The sequence below is a fragment of the Molothrus aeneus genome, chromosome 8 (assembly GCF_037042795.1).
Source record: "Molothrus aeneus isolate 106 chromosome 8, BPBGC_Maene_1.0, whole genome shotgun sequence".
In the NCBI taxonomy this organism is placed as follows: Eukaryota; Metazoa; Chordata; class Aves; order Passeriformes; family Icteridae; genus Molothrus; species Molothrus aeneus.
The window spans coordinates 20,653,103-20,670,852 of NC_089653.1; the positions used below are offsets into that span (position 1 = coordinate 20,653,103).

The 17,750-nt window shown below is 37.8% G+C and overlaps 1 protein-coding gene across 7 annotated transcripts in view; it reads left to right on the forward strand.

The window, feature by feature from the left end:
* Window positions 1–17,750, forward strand: part of CPEB3 (cytoplasmic polyadenylation element binding protein 3) — an 80,345-nt gene that overhangs the window by 53,847 nt on the left and 8,748 nt on the right. For all 7 annotated transcript variants that reach the window (XM_066554226.1, XM_066554227.1, XM_066554229.1 and 4 more), the window contains 3 exons: window positions 1,251–1,340; window positions 13,521–13,639; window positions 14,933–15,047. In XM_066554226.1, the coding sequence (XP_066410323.1) occupies window positions 1,251–1,340; window positions 13,521–13,639; window positions 14,933–15,047 (324 nt within the window). The remainder of the gene's footprint in view (window positions 1–1,250; window positions 1,341–13,520; window positions 13,640–14,932; window positions 15,048–17,750) is intronic.

The following is a 17,750-nucleotide window of genomic DNA, read 5'->3' on the forward strand; positions in this document are numbered from 1 at the left end:
CCCATAAACTCTTACTCCCAAACTAAAATCATGACAATTTTTGGTGTATTTTTCATGGCTGGAATATAGCTGGAATCCACCACTGTCTAGCTTCAATGAGCATACACAGGGAATGTGAGGATGCCCTGTAATGAAATGAGGGAGATCTCTAATCTACTAATCTGAAGCCTAAACCATGTACAGTTTTAATGAAGAAATAGCATGAGTTGCCAGTCTGTTTACAAGCACCTCAAATGCAGTTCCCACGTCACACCAAGAGTTGCAGGGCTGTTGTATGGGGTCTAGTGGGTAATCTGGATTTGCAGCTGTAAGAGGCAGCAGCCCAACAGGGACGACTGATGTACACATTGCTGGGACACTCAGAGTCAAAATACATGCCCAGTCTGTCCTGTGAGGGAGTAACATGGTGACCTGGGAGCTGTCACCTGCTTTCCTGAGAGGTCTCCTTCAGTAACCCTTTATCCTTCAGCTCTTCAGGTACACAACCTGTGTGTTCTGTCTCCAGATGCTTGAAATTCTGGCATGCAATTCATGGGGTCAGAGAAACTGGACACATCTCAAACAGCAATCCAGAAACTGTAAAACCCCACTGCCTTTTCTCCTGATGGCTTGTTCTGATCTACCTAAGATCACATTCTTTCTTTAAAGTACATTTAAAAATGTATTGAGAAAATAAGATTTTTTTCAAAAAGAATTTTAAATACTTTTTTCTGAAGGATTTGCATATAAAACAAAATTGTCCTATAGGATAGCTCTTGATGTGTGTTACATGGTGGTCCCAAGTTGATGCTTAAAAAGTGAAGAAAAAACTTGGTAATTCAAGGCAGATTTCCTGAAGCGCCTGAGGAAGGTGAAATGCCCACAGTGGCATGACCTGCTGCAGCCTCTTTCTAGGGCAGGCTGCAAGGAGCAGCCGTGCTGACATGGAGCTCCTCCATCAGTCCCATGTGGCTGCATCTGACCCTGCTTTGTGGCTATAATTAGAAACAGACTGCAGCTGAAGCGTATTCACTTCTGATAGATCATGTTTGCATTTAATCCTGCTGCAGACTTCCACTAGTGGAATGTAAAATCACTTTTTTAAGCAGCCATGTACAGCACAGAGATGAAATAATATTTAGGCATTTGCTATGGAGATCATTGCAGTTTTCACTGTTCTTGTTTTGTTTTGTTTTTTAAGTAAGACCTTTTTACCTTGCCACTGTCAGTTTTTATGTTCTCTCTAAGGTGTCTCATTCATTTTTTTGTAGATGAGATCACTGCCAGCTTTCGTAGGTTTGGACCTCTTGTGGTGGACTGGCCTCACAAAGCTGAAAGCAAGTCATATTTTCCACCTAAAGGTAATTGGTTTAAAATACACTTAAGAGGGCTGTTCTGGTAAAAGGAAATGACATCTGCCATGTGGTAAAGCAAAGTTTTGACTCTTTATGGTGAATTTTCTATCTTTCATCAAGCATATTTTCAGCCATTGTCCTGATGGGAAAAAAATTCACAATTTGGTAATTGAAACATTCTCCTCTGTGTGTACTTCTTCAGCCCACCTTGAACCCTTGAATTATGCCTTCATTTGTACCAGCAGTAGGTAGAATGCAAGCTGCAGAAATTTCATAGCTGATTTTGTTGTGGTTTGCACGTTGCCAAACCCAGGGGAGGAAGTGCCTTGGATTGGGTCATTGGGTTGCGTGTGCAGTGTTTTGCAGGGAGGTGACTCCAGTGTGAGCTGTGACCCAGGAGCTCTGGTCCTGCTCCACATCAGGGCTCCCTGGGTGTTGGAGCACAGAGCAGGCTCTGCTCAGAGGGCACCCAGGGTGGGCCAGAGTGTGAGCAGGTGGGGCAGCCTCTGATCAGGCAGCACAACCTTGTGCACTCCTGCTTTGGGTGAGAGACAACAGCTGGTGGGAAATCTCTTTGGGAGGGTAACTTGGCTAAATCAAACTGCTCTTGCTGTACCCTGCTCTCTGATTTTGTGCAATACCTTCTGCTTTCTTTCACACGTGCCTCTTGCATGTAGTTCCTGAGTTCACTCCTGATCTGAAACAGTAGCAGGAAGTTGTACACAAAATTTCTGGTCTATATGCAAAGAGCAATTAAGAGCTTCCAGGGTCATTTCTCATTGACCCTGGAAGCTCTTAATTGCTCATTAAGGCCACTGATTATTTTGGCAGAACAATGGGCTGTTCAGTCAGTGAACTAGCTAATCCTGAAATATTTTGATATAGTTTGACTGTAAAAACACACAAATAAAAGCCAACTTAATTTATTTGGAAGCTTAATTGCTGGAGGCAAAATAACACTGTGACAAATACTTGCCCTGTGAACAGTATTCGGGACACTTAAAATCAGAAGAGAAGCCCATACATGCTTCCTCTTTCCTGTTCATTCTCACCACTCAGCCTTGCTGTCAGCAGTTATGCAGCATCTGTTCTTGAATTTAAAACAAATCAAACAGCCCTAAAAACAACAAAAAACACCCCAAACCCCAACCCCCCTGCAATATTCCTAAGGACAGTTGCTAAAATATATGCTTTTCCCTTTTTATGTTATTTTTAAAGATCTCTGGGGTCTTTCTGGCTAGTGAATTCTAATTGTGCCTCCACTTAGAAGTTTAGGGTTTTTTTAAGTAGAAAAGCCAGCTTCTCCTTGTTCTTATAATCTCTTAGTATTATCTCCTTGTTTCCATTTTTTATTTTTTTCCTCTTATTAATTCAATAAGTAACTATTTGTTGAATTAACATGGGACTTCCAATTTTGATTTAGTTCTCTAACTGACTGTGGACTAGTTATGCCTTGACAAACCTGTAAAATGTTTTTGAGTAAGATCTATTTTAGCAGAAGACAAGGGAATGCAGCCTCACTTCTATTTTTGTCACAATTCTAATATAGGAAACAGCTTTCAAAGCCCCTGCCAGTTGCCCTGAACGTCTGTCTGAAAGTGCTAAACAACAGTCAATCCCAACTGTTCCAGATTTATTTATATCTGACTTCTTAGTTATCAGTCAGGGCTGCAGCATCAGACATCCTGCATGCCTGGCTCTGACATTCACTTACAGTCATGGTGAGCTCCCTAGGTCAAATGCACTTGATTTACTATGATCCCACACAGGCAGCACCTACACAGAAGACAGAATATTATTTCCAGGAGTCAGAGGGTAAAGTTTGAATGTCTAATTTTTTTTCACAGCTTTTAGTTTTTTTTTTTTTTCAATAAAGAGTACTTGCTTTTCAAAGTTATTATGGAATCATTTTCAGAAGTACCACAATAAAATGTCTCCAATGCTCATTTTGATCAGAAGTTCCTTCAGACCTAAAATTTAAGTTGGTGGGCTTTGGTTTTGGATTTTTTTGTTTTTGTTTTACTTTTTTATTTTAAGCTGCTTTGGTGCATTATTGGACATTTCCTTGAAAATACAAACAGAGATATTTGCAATTATGCTTGGTGCAAAATTCAGTGAGACTTATTCCACTGTCAAGTACTCATGAATTCAAATGTTTTCTCCCTTCATTTTTCTAGATGTCTTGTCTTCCATGTTGCATTGCTAGTCTATAAATTTTCTGATGTTTTGAATATGAGTCTTTCAAATGGAAAACATGTCCAAAAAAACAAAGGACAAATGAAATTATGGAGGAGAGAGCTGGGGTTTCTATGCTAGCAATCTTGAAAGAAAACAAGAAAAATGAATTGTTGGAGTGAAGTGGGCATGATGCAGAGGCTATTCACACATTGATAAAGCCTGACCTTCAAGGCTTCTCCCAGCTCCTTGAATGTGCCCCAGAGGCAGTAACATTGAGCCCTGCTCTTTCTGAACATACGTCATCACCTCCAGATGGACTTCAGTGTCCTTTTGATGGATGGCCTTTTCCATTGCTGGAGGGCCAGGTCATTGGGCAGTGTCTGGTCTTCCAGCAAGGTTCAGGATTTTTCTCTGTTTGCTTTGGTAAGTGTTCACTGAGAGCTTTGGGGCAGACAACATCAGTAGGTGATGCCATGGGTCAGCACAGGCGGTGAAGTTTTATGCTGCTGCTGCTTCACATCAGGGTTTTCTGTCCTCAGTTGCATCCAGGTGATGCAACATCCCCTGCAGTCCCAAATGAATCATTACAGATTTTCAGTATCTACTTGTTGGTATAATTTATTGAATTTTGGAATGCTTGCTATGCTGGTGCAATACATGAATTCCCTGTAGTCAGCCTGTATTAGGAGCACTCTGTTGATATTCTTAGGACTAGGAAGAGAAGGCTGCAGAAACCATTAGCCATGGCTAATCTGATCAAGCATGAAATCTGAAAGATTAAAATGTTGCTCACAGTCTAGTGACCTCCACCAGCAGCCACCACCCCCCCGAGGGCTTTATCTGGTTAGTTTAGTGAGTGAGTCAGGCCATAGATGTGTAGCCAGTTCCAGCAAGCCTTATTAGCTAATTTATTAGTTGTTGGTGGTAAGCTATTTTATTAGCTTAGCTGCAGTGGCATTGTAAGCTATCACTGGGACCAGTTGGAGTCCAGAAACATTCCTGCAGCACTGAGCTTGAACAAAGGTTTGCCTGGATTTGGCATCTTGAGCAGGATGGTGTCACCAGAGGTCTGCTTGGGCACATTAGCTCAGATTTAGTGCTGGGCCTGATGGACATAAATGTTTGTGTGTGAAATGATGCTGAGCTGGGGTCTCCAGCATGGTGAGTAACACCAGGCTTATCCCAGTGTGAGCTTAACAGTGCCATTGTGGCTCTTGGGGGATGGCACAGCAACACAGATGTATCTGCAGCATGTTCCTCAAGCACATCATTGCTATCTGTATATTCCAGGTTTTCCTGTTTTCCCAGATACTCTAGGGGTTTGTTGCCCTTACTGAATATTGCCTGATGTCACAGAATACACTGATTAGTGTTTGTGAAAGCAGTCTGCCTTTGTCAGCTTTTGAGTTTTGGGCATTGTAACAGCAAACCCAAAATCATTCTCTAGATCAAGCACAAGTTACCTTACCTTGGTTGCCCGTGAGTTCCATATTTAGGTTGCTGAGAGAACAGGGATGCTCTTGTCACTGAAAGTGAATATTGTGCACTTGGGCGAGAGAAGCTGCCAACAGCTGACAATGTGTGCAAGAGGCTCCTATTTCTAGTTCTGAGCATCTGCATTGTTGCCTTAACATTTCTTTTTACCCCTCCTGTGCATTGTAAGCTTAGCACCATGTTTGTATGTTTGTGTCATGCATGAGGTGGTTTTTAATGCTTTGCCTCTGAATAAGGCTAATTCATTCCCATTGCCTGAGAAGTCTTTGGATTACTTCCTTTGGCATCTGTTTGGATATGTTACTGACTGAACTGGCAAAATTATAAATGCCATGTGTTGGTCTTGGGTAAGCAGATGCCCAGTTCATAATGTGTTTACTTGGCTTTCACCCCAGAATTTGGGAATTAAATGTGGTTTTTGGTTAAGTATCTTTTGAGTACCTATGAGACATTGAGAAATAAAGAAATATGAATTAAAGGATGCTGTCAAAAGTAGCTGCACATTACCATGTCACAGTCTATTTATCTCTGGCAAAATCCAGATAATTCATGTTTTATTTAAATATAAATTGATGGGGTTTTCACTTATTTGCTGGTGTGCTGAGTTAAGCAATGCTTATGCTAACTACAGTAATTTTTTTTCTTTCCTTTTTTTTTAATTAAACAGATGGTGCCAACTGTTTCAAAAACATTTTTTTCAGTTGTTTTTTCTTTAACAGATTGCTAGCTTTAAAACAACTTTTTAAAAACTCTTTACTGGTTTTTCCTTGTGATAACTATGATTTTTCTAGTAATCACTTAGAACTGCACCATGTGTTTTAAAATGCCAAAAAATATGCAAAAAATTCCTTTTTTTTTCATTTAGAAAGATTGATATTTGGATAGAGATGAGAATTAGAGTTAGAAAATGAAGCATGGCAGAGCTTGAAGATAGGATTGGTTTGGAATGGGAGGAATGCTTTGGCTTTACAGTTGATTCAGATGTGTGATGCAGCAGTCTGATCCTTTTGTGTTTTCCCTGTTCTTCAGTTTGTTATGCTGTTATCTGATAAAATTAAGCACATTTGTCCCTACTGCTCCATATGGGTCACTAGGATGAGGGAGATCTCATGAAAACAAAACACTATAAGCAAGGTTGCACAAAGAAACATGAAATTATTCTCATGCTTTAATTTAAAAACAATTGGTGGACAGACAGTGTGAGCCTCTCTGATTCTCTCCCAAGTACTGTTTAGATGAGAACACTGTTGTTGTAGTCTTTTGACTGATCTTGATTTCATGGATGAAGACCATTTCCATGGTTAATTCCATTGCCACTGCAGAGGCAGTTGTAGTTTCTGCCAGAGGAACAAGAGTGAACAGTTGCAAAGGTAAAGTATGGAATCATAATTCCAATTTCATTAGTTATATTCAAGAGAAGGTATTAGGTCTGTGCAAGGTCTGTGCAAATACAACACTCTGTTCTTGAAAACAGCCTGCTTTGGCTTAACTGATCAAATATGATACCAGCACAGTCCAGCACGAAATGCCAAGCTAATTTTTGTATTTAAAAAACTGAAGTCAGAGATGACAATATTGGTTAGAGTGGAAACTGACTTTCCCTATCCAAAATTACATTGTGTGGCAGAGAGTGATTCTGGGAGGGTTTTTAGAGGTTTTTTATGTTCCAACACAGGGCCTGTGTGCAGTGTCAGTCGTTGTACCCCCTGACATCTGAGGCCATGTCTGTAATTTGTAGTCCCTGTGTCTTCCCACAGCAGGGCAGCATCATCCCAAATCAATGCAAGTCACAAAATATGTGGTGGCAAAATGCAGTACTCATGTGCTCTTGTGTAGCTGTGTGACTTTAGCATGCTTTACAGAGAATTTTCTTGAAGGTTTTTGGTGACTTTTGTTTGAGCCTCCCTTTTTTAAGCTCTTAACACTGTTTCCTGTTCTGTCCTAAATGTTTGAGGATTCTAGGTGGTGTACTGATAATGATGATTTTTTAATGTCTGTCTTTGAGACTGCTGTGCCAGGTATCTAAGAGCATTCAAGGAGCTTGCTTCATGTAAAAGAATTTCTGTTCTCTAAAATGATGCCACTTGCAACTTCTTTTTCTAGGGGGAAATAAGAACCTGGTGAAGCAAAATACAAAAGTATTTTTGAGCCATCCAAGCCTAGGCAGAACAAATCTGATTCTGAAGTAGCATTGCAGGATTATTCTCTCCCAGCTTTCATGTTGCTTTCAACAGATCCTACTTTCTTTCAGAATTGCTGTGTTATTATAGAAGAGGCCACAATTTTTAACAAGCATTTAACCCTTTTTCAATAATTTGAACATATCAAAGTACATAAAAAGCTTTCCATGTTTATCTGTAGAGGTAGCCAGACCACTTTTGTCAAATGGAAGGACTTAAATATTTGTCTTATTCTCATTAACCTCTCCTAAAACCCAAGTAGATTTTACTGTGGGCTGTACATGTCACCCCTCCCAGTACTATTTTTATTAAATGTCACCTTTTCTTTTGGCTTATAAATGGAGATACATGAATTGATCTGTAAGTATTATGGGCTTCAGGATAAAAGCTGTCCTTTGAATAGTGTTTAAGTTGAGGACTTAGTATTATTTTGTGCTTTGTAGTAACTTTTGCTATCTTGTTTTGCTAATAATTTAGGAAGCACTAAATTATCCTTTCAAATCATTGAAATGTGTTGAAAGGGTTGTTGCAGGTGGTGGTGCAGAGACAGACTCTGTACTACCACTGCAGCATATTCATTGTTCTGATGGCCATCTAAGAAGTAAGTTGTTCCCTATTCCCACCCCCAATCAGTTGTAATTATTTAATGCATTAAAAACTTTAAGTCTTTAATTAAGTCCTACAGGCATTACATGTATAAAATTATGTATTTGGTTCGTAGGATCACTTCAGTGATTCTATCCTTAAAATAATGATGCAGTAATCTAAAATTGGTGCAAGATCATTGGAATACACACATCCTAAATTTATCAAAGGTAATACCCCTAATTATACTTGTGTCCTCTCAAATCAGAGGTTAGGACTGGCAGTGTGAGTATTTCAGGGGCTGGATGTGCTGTGGGTGCGTCTGCCCAAGGCACTACATCTGCCTCTCTCTGGGCTCAGAGCTTGGAGCAGCTCAGAGCTGCTGTTTCCCTCAGCTGTCTCAGTGCTGTGCTTGGCAGGTTGTGTCTGCTCCATACCCTACAAATCCTACCTGCCTTTGGGGCCTACAGTGTGTCTGACTACTGATTATACCAAGAGTGTAACCAGTAGTCAGCTGTATGCCAGTGGAGGCTGGGCTGTTTCATTAATAAAGGTAAACACATCATTTTTAGAGGATTTGGTAAGTCCAGTATTTTTATTTTTGTTTTTTATATACTAATCTGATCTCCCAGGGGCATGCATACTCTTATTCACCAGAAACAGGTTTGAATTTTCTTTGGTTTTGAGAGGAATTTTTTGTTCAACATAATCCAGTTTTGGAAAAAAAATCCTGTTATTAAGGAGGGCTTTTCAAGCTGCATCTTTTTCTCACAGTCAACAAAGACAACAAATTTGAACAAACCAGAACCTGAAAACAATCCACATGTGAGTGAACATTCAAATGGTTATTAGCAGCACCACAGCAGCAAATGACAAATTGATTACTTGATTAAAAGAAGGGAAGTCAAAGCTTAGTGCTGAAGCTCTGCGTTCTGCCTTTAGAAATGTTCTACAGCTCACAGGAGAGTTAGACACATACAAAAATCAGAAGATATGTTACTAACTTCATCTATGCAAATGACATGGGGTGTCTTTTCTTTTTGATTGAAGTACTTTACTTTGAAGCTCTTGACAACAGTCTCAAATATTTTGGGATAAGCAGCAAGTGCTGCTTGCTTTCTTGGTTAAGAAAAACATATAATTCAAAGCAAAACCTATTTTTATTGTAAAACCCAATATCAAATTTAATTTAAAATAACTGAAATCCAGCTAGCCTGGATTTTTGGACCAGTGCTTTCTTCCTCTGAATTTTTTTACCCTATGCTGATACCGTGCTTGAAATAGAAGCTGAAATCAAGCAGAGCATTTCTATTTCTGTAGAATTTGTCCACATTAATGTTGGTTGGAGTAGCACTGGAAGATGGTTTTCTTGCAAAGAAGAGTAACAGGTTTTGTTCAAACTTGGAAGCAGATGTCTCTTGAGCCATCTGTTCAGAGTAAAAGCAGCAGCAGCAGCAGACCTGACCCCCTCCAGATGATGACCATGAGCTGCTCTGCCCAGAGTAGTCACCATTGCATATTGCCCTTGAAAATCAAAATTTAAAAAATTCAATTCTGAATTTATTTGGGTTTTTTATATTTACTCATTTGAATGCTTTTTTTCATGCTGCTGACTCAGTAAACTTCACAAAGATAGCTTCCACCTCATCAGATATTTAGTCTTTCTCATATGAAATCCATGTGACTACTCTTACAACCACAGTAACCAAATTGTATATTAGAGCCTTTCTTTTATATCCTTTAATTCTGATTTATAGCTCCTATAGATCATGTTGCAGTCTGAAGCCTGATGTTGAAAATGGCTGTGACCTTTGAAAGAGGAGACAACACTATAAATTTGCTGTTGCAATGTTTTACACTAGTTCAGAAGTAAAATGCCAGATAAAGACAGACTTTAGTATGCCTGGAATATTCTTTTGGTTAAAAAACCACCAAAAAAATTCCAAGTAATTTATTTCAGTCTTTTCTTTTTTAATACAGGTGGGTGGGAGTATTTTTACTACAGGACAAACTGAGATGGCATATGTATACTGTTCTTTTGGGGCTTTTTTTATCCATAAGTGGTGAAAGTAAAGTAATGATGCCTAGAAAATCTTTCTGCTTTTTTGGAACTGAAAAGACTTTATAAATCTTTAGCTGTAGGTATTTACTTCAGCACTATAGAAATGCTGTCCTTTCTTCTGAGGAAACACTGGGGCACCTCTCCCATGTCCCACAAATAATGCATGTCCAGAAAGCAGAGGTTCTGTGGAGATTGGGTTTCTCCTTCCACTTAAATTGGAGAAAAACACTGTAATATTTATGACAAAATAGAAATAAATATTTGTGATATGGTAAGATCATTATTAGTAAGGGTTAAGTGTTAGTTTCAACTCTTTTGGTGATTGTGATGTGGGCTATTTAGTGCTAAGACTGGAGTTATGAAGACATGCAATTTATTTTACAGAAGCTACTGATACAGAACCTCAGTTTTCATTCAGCTCTACTCTATGACCCACTCCATTGCTGACTTCTCTTGTTATGTCTCCTGTCTGCCATTTGATATGTACACTTCATTTTATTGCTATTAAGATTCAGGCTCCAATTATTTTTCCCTGTAACTGAGGATGTGGAGTACAATCCTTTAATTAAAATCAAACAAACCCTTCCCCAGTACCTGTCTGTAATGTGGCATAGGAGGAATTTCTTACATATCACACCAGCCAGGCTTTGTCTGGTTTTCATGAAAAACATGTAAAAATGTAAATGTACAGAAATAGAAGAGTCTCAGTAAGATTCTAGACTGTTCCTATTTCTTACACACCTTTGTTTTTTAGAGAAAAGAATCAGCTGACAGGGTCAAACACTGCCATATAAAATTAGACTGACTAAGAGAAATTAATCTTTGCAGCCCTGACTAATACATAATTTCACTCTTCTGCAGTAGCTAAGTGAGATTACAGCCTTTTCTATTTTGAGGTTTCTTAAGTATTTAAAGCCTTTGAAGTTTTTTTGAAAATGCAGTCATGTCACTGCAATGTTTAAAGGAAAGTCTGCAGTTTTTTCTAACACCTCAGATTTTTATTTTTCAAAAATGAGTTTAATTTTTAATAGTAGTTTAGTCTTTGGATTTTCAAATGTGTTTTATTCATGTTCAAAGCATCTTCTAATAAGATTACTAAGGTGACTTTGAGCAATGACCCTTGTCATCACATTAACTGATTTAGAAATTTGGTTCACACTGTTTCTAAATGTTCCTTTCCTGTGGGATTTTAAAACAACTTTATTCTAAAAGTTCTAGTAAATACCACTATAATTCAGTTCAAAACTATTTTTTAAAATCTAGTAAAAAAAAAAAAGAAAAAAAGAAAGTGAAATATATATTTCATGAAAATGTTAAGTCTATTTAAATTTACTTCTTTGAGGCAGCCATCTCAACCATCTAAAAATAACCCTAAAGAAATGAGACTAGAACATTAATTTTCTTTGCTATCATTTTTTTTTACATAATATGAGGTAGATTTACATATTGAAATATTTCTATAAGAAATCTGAGGTTGATGCTAGATTTTATTGTAATCTTGAAGCTTATAAAAAACATCAGAAAAGACACTGTCTAAATGGCAGAAAGTTGTGTTTCAAAGGTAGTTCAGCTTGTTTCAAGCATAAATGGGCCTTCCTTTTGCAGATCAAATCAGTGCATGTGACTGCCCAAAGATGTTTCTGACTTGCTATGCACAATGTAAAGAGGAAGTTCTCTTCATTCTCTTAATTCTGCCACCCAGCCTCAGTGTTATAAAGCTGGAAACCTGTGACCCTTAGATTATGATTCCTGTATCTGATTTTGCAAGTGGGCTGAATTTCGGGAAGTATGGATTTCAGATCAATTACATATGAAATCAGTAGGTGATATGCAGACATGTGACAAGGAGATTCAAATACTCTTTGACCTTATATATAACTCTTCATTACAGTATTTCACTTTGTTTGAAAAGAGCCCAGATTCTAAGAACCAGAAATAGGTTAATCCTTCCCTGTTGGCTACATAACATTTGCATGCTGGCTTTGTACCAGCAGATTCAGCTCATGGTTGATGCATTTGAACAACAATTTATCTACTGTTGTTCTCAAATGCAAGAACTTAAATTATTAATTACATTGAGTATTCACAAGTTGAGCATAAAATGGTACCCTTCAGGTATTATAATAACAATTAATTGAAATTCTGAAGAAAAACTCTTGATTAAACTCAATCTGCTCTGGACTTCATTAAGTAAGAGATCTGTACTTTTACTCCATTAGTACCTTTCTGAAATATTCCTGTACCACTGAGTAACTAGAGACTGTCCAGATAACCTTTACTCTCACAGTGTTTGTAATGAATCACTTGAATGGAACAGAGTATAAAAATTCTAATATAACAAACTTTGTTCCTACCTTCTCCCATGGGTTTAAAACAGTCAGTGATTTCCTTTTACTCTACCAAACTGTGCCTAACCATGGAGTTGTAAAAGGAAGGTGTTATCAGATTTAGAAGACTAAAAGAAAACCTTTTCTTTTTGTAAACATGCTCTTTTCATGAATGCTGTGAAATGCAATCAGGCTTTTTCTGGTAAGCCATGGCAGGCATGAATCTGGATAATCTTTAACTCTTGAGAAATTTTTGCTTTAGGTCTTTTCTCACAAACTCTACCAGCTGTGGCTTGCTAAGTTGAATGGTGTCCACAGGGTCAGTAAGTTTATTTTCTCTCACATGCCTAATACATACAATGCACATTCTGCTATAATAATGGTGAATGAGTCCTTATTTTCAGTTAATAACATGAGGAAAGATAGGCAGAATACAAACATAATGCACTATTAGCTAAAACTGCAGTGTGACTGCCTGTAATTGGTACCAAAATGCCAGTTTTTAACATCAAGTATGAAGATCAAGATCATCTTTTATTAGAAAGGCAGAACAGGCACCTTAATACACTTTCCATCTAGCATGTTGTTTTAAAGAAAGAGGTCACTGAAGCCTTATTAAAAACTGCTTTCAGTAGTACAGAAAGGTTCCCATCATTAGAGAAGATATGCCAATGTTGGTATTAATTGAAAGAGAGATTTTTTTTTTCCTGACTGGCTGGCAAAAATGCTTTTGCCAGACTGTAACAACTTCATTTAGTTCCAAGTGTATCTTGCATTTCAAGTGGCAACCTTGTTTCAAGTTTGTGGGACACAGTGTATATGCCAAATTTTTCAGTTTATTCTCAGCAAGGTTAACTGAAATTAGACCAACTGGACTAAATTACCCTTTCATATGGAAATTGTGTCACTGTTTAGATGTCAGAATAGGACATGTACAAAGGAGCTTAGTTCTTACACTGCTTTCCATAAAATAATGAATCTTGGAGCTCAGGGTCAAGGATCTCCTAGGTTGGCTTCATAAATTAGGGAAATTAATTTTCTCCTTATCCTTCCCCTGCTGTACCCTTTGAAAAGCTGTAGTGATTTTTCTTACACCAAAATACATTGTTGCCTTTTTCCCAGGGAATTCCAATATTTCTTGGCAGCATTGCAGTGATGTGTTGCACCAACAGCAGAGGAGGAGCTGGATTGCTTCTCCTCTGCCAAGAATCCAAATATCTGGGGATAACCTCAACAGTTATTTGTAATTCGTATATTTTACCGACTTCTCTGGCTTGTTTGTTTAAAAATGTTTGTTTGCTTGTTTGTTTAAATAAATTAATCTGTTACTTTTCTTTCTTGTGCCCTTATCTTTTTCAAGGTTACGCCTTTCTGCTGTTCCAGGAAGAAAGCTCTGTACAAGCTCTGATAGATGCCTGTCTGGAAGAAGATGGAAAACTTTACCTATGTGTGTCAAGTCCCACAATCAAGGATAAACCAGTCAGTAGCTTATGCCATGACACTTATGCTGGTTGCTAACCCATTTGCTGTTACTCTTCTCAGTTAATAAGTTAATTATTTGTCATTTCCTGTTTCTGACCTTGCTGCTGCATTGAATTGACTTCCTGTATCAGCATAACATGGCTTTAACATTTGCTTTTTTCTGATAATTGCCATGTTCAATTAACTTTTATATTTGGTACTCCTGGTATGCTTCAGGAGTGTGCATCCTTTTACAGCGTTAGCTGTGAAACAATGGAATGGTAATGTTTCATCTATTTGATTTGAGAGAAAAGAAAGCCTTATGTGATGAAATGAAGAAACTTAACCCTGCCAAATTATGATCCAGATAGCACCAAATATCCCCTGAATTTTGTTAGGTTTTTTTTATTATTATTTGTTATGCATTCAATAGCTAATCAATTTATAATTTAGGCCTCATTTACCTTATAGAAACTATGGGGTAATTTCAACTACTGCAGACAGCTATAGCAGAATAGAAGACATACAGCAGCCTGTTTTTATTATTCACATCTCTAACATTCCTTAATGCTGGTCTTTTTTTGTGCCCGTGGAGATATAGAAATGAGGTGAAAACTGCAGGCAAATAAGATAAGATAAAAAATGTGCTACTTTTTAAAAGTACTATTAAAAATCTTGCAGAGATGAATGAACAACCCAGGATTGCAGCACAATGAGCAGTCTTGTGTGATTCCAAGGATCAAAAAAATTGATTGATGAACAGCTTTATCTAAATAACTTCTGAGCAGTTTTTTCTGTTTAATCTAAAGATTTCTTATCAGCTGTATTACTTGCTGCTCAGTAGAAATAGGAATTCACATATTATACAAATTCCTTTTGTATCTAAGCACAGAAATTAATTTTATCAGCTCCTATCAATGCTTTTAAATTTGTGGATCACTGTATGTGATTTCAGGAAAGCCAGAAGCCCAAACTGTAACTGTAATTGCACATACGTGGTAAAATGTTCTGAAAGCCCTTTCACAGGTTTCTTCCTATGATGGCGATTAGGGGCAGGGAATTAATGAGTGTAGGAGTTTGTCATGAGGACATTTAACTCAAGCCTGGCCTCTAGAGGTCATAAATGAGTTGTCCCCCTTCTTTGAGATACTTGGATAAGGTATGTTCTCTAATTGTCTTGGTTCGTATAAAACCAACTTACTGCTTTTGAAAAGTTCAAATTTTGTTTTTAATTATAGGAAGATTTGGCATGTTTTTCTTAATTTTAATTAAGTGGCCAAGTTCTTCTGCTAAAAATGATCCTTAATACAGGTGCAAATTCGACCTTGGAACCTAAGTGACAGTGACTTTGTGATGGATGGGTCTCAGCCTTTGGATCCAAGAAAAACAATCTTTGTTGGAGGAGTTCCACGGCCTCTCCGAGCTGGTGAGTAAAAGGAAAATGTAGGACATGAAGCAGATTAAGTAGAAAAGATGAGGAAAGAGAAGTAGCATCTGTAAAAGATCAGAAAATGAACTCTGTGTTTTCCAAAGATCACAGCTTGCTTTCTAAGACAAGGAGTATCTTCCTGTTTACAAAATACAAACAGTGAACTTTTTTATCTTTTAAATAGGTTACTAATTACGATTGCCAGTAGAAAAAGCTTTCCCCAACTTGGCATAATATCCTGGAACTTGGCTGATTTTTTTGTAATGTAGACTGTCTTAATCTGAACTCTGATTTGTTTGCTGAGGTGCAGACAGGTTTCTTTTTCCTTTGATTGGAAGACAAAGACCAGACCCTTCTCCCAGACCCTTTCCAAAACAATTCCAACCTCAGCCCTATGATTTCTGTTTCCCTTTTATTCAACCCTTACCTTAATTTTTCCATGGAGCTATGGACATGGCCTCTCAGCTATTGTCCCAAAAAAAATTTCTCCCAGCCCAGGTCTCTTGGTGGCCTCACATGGAAGAGCATTTTCCAGATTTACTCCTAATGTAACTTTCCTCTCTCAATTTTTTTTTTCTTTGCCCTTAGCTCATTTTCTTCACTTTTATTTGCAGAGCCATAGACAAGACTCCTTAGCTTTTGGCCAGAGGAAAGATTTAACCCAGCCCAGGATTCCTGGCAGTCCTCATTTTGTTTTGAAGGCCCCATTTGAGCACTGCTCCCAATTGTAGCTCAACCCTAATTTCTTTCTTCTAAATTCTGACATTTTTAGTGAGCCAACAACAAAGCCATGAAGCAATTTAAAACGTTTCTCCTAGCCAGATCTTTTGGCAACCCTCACTTCTGTTTGTACTCCCTTTCCAGCCTCACTCCAAGGCAGCTGCATGGTTTGTCTTTCTCATCCTCTCAACCCTAATCCTAATCCTAATCCTGGGAAACTGTAATAGACAAGGCCTCTCAGTCACTGTCTGGAAGAAAGACTTTCCTTGTAGCCCTCAGTTTCCTCCAGCAGCCAGTTTCCAGCCCACTGGAACTTCAGCTCTTCACTTTATATTTTGCCTAATCCTAAATCTTTTGGGAAGCTGTACCAACATCCCCCAGATGTTGCTGACAGTAAGATTTCTCTTATTCCATGTTTCTTGGCAGCTTTCACTTTCTTCACCATCTTAAAAAAAGGCCCAACTGTAAGGTGGTAATTATGTAAATAGTAACAATTAAACCTTAGCTCATTCCTAATGAGTGCCTTTATAAAACTGTATGCCATTTGGCCTGTCACAGATCCATTTGAAATGCATTACATTTGAAAACTGATGCCTTTAAATAGGTAACTTCTCCAAAGCAGATAAACAGTTTCCATTTCTTCTTGTTTGCAGCTTTAAAGGTCAGATACAGAAGTTTTCCCTAAGATATTTGAACACTGCCTGCTTTCCTTACCCTAGAATCCTATATATTCTTTCTCTATTGGCAAGAGTAACTTAGTGGAGCTACTATTGTAATTCTGTTCATGATGTTTATTCTGTACTGTCACTTTGAGATCACTACCCAGGGGATGATTCCAAATCACTAGAAGGCAGAACAATCTATTAATCACTACATTATGCTGGTAGTTTTTCCTTTCTCCTTGGAGCAGAAGTATTACCTGGTTGGGTAGAATGAGTCAGACATTGGTTTGCTTGTTGCAAATGGACAAGTTAGCATACAGTCTTCCCTGCACACAGATTTATACTAACACATACACATCAGTCAATTTGCTACTGAGAATTTTGGGAGAACTATGGGAATTTAAATGTTTAGTAGTATTTGTGAGTTTAAATTTTATTTTGGGTAGTTAGATGGTAACTTGCTACAGAAAGTGTTTTCACACATTAGCACTAGAAAATGGCTGACTTGGCAGGGCCTGTACAGTCTCTGTTCTTGCATTGGCCACCTGACAAATTTGTTGGCCTGGGAGGTATTACAGAGAGTTTGGCTCAGTGGCCATACAACCTTGCACAATTTACATGGCTCTTCCCTGCTTTCTTCAGCCTCTTTACTACTTCCTTCAGTTCTTCCCCTTAACTTTCCTTCTGTATGTGTCCCAGCCATGCACTCAACCTGTCTGATTTTATGAATGATATTTATAACTTCTTTAGAGTTATTGTTAATAACATAAAAGCAACAAACCATTTCGAAAGATCCACAACCAAGATAATGTTCTACCAAAATACTATTTTAAATTGCATCTATAATGTAGGCTTGCTTTAGCTGGAGGAACTTCATATGTTTCACAGATTTTTCTTTCAAATGTGAAACACATCTTTGATATCTTTTGAACATTAGTACTTAGGGCAAAATATCAGATTCTAAAAACAGGAATATCCCTAAGTGATCTTACATGTAAACTAGCATTAAAAAGCCTACCAAGACTAGAGCTTTACTATGCAATGTTGTAAATTCTTGTTCATCTGATACCTATTTTAACAGCATAACTCTGCGTTTTTTTCACACTTCAGCCACATCAACTTTTTAAAGATTCTGGTTTTTGCCTTTATATTTTACTATAATTCATGTAAAGTTGACTGAATCTGTGTTTCACTCTGGAATTTTAGACTTTGGAAGACACATCTGATAAGGCAAATGGTGCTTTTTTAAATGCAACAATCCAAATGCAACACCATGATTTATGTTAAATCTATTATATTTAACAATTGACTTCTTGCA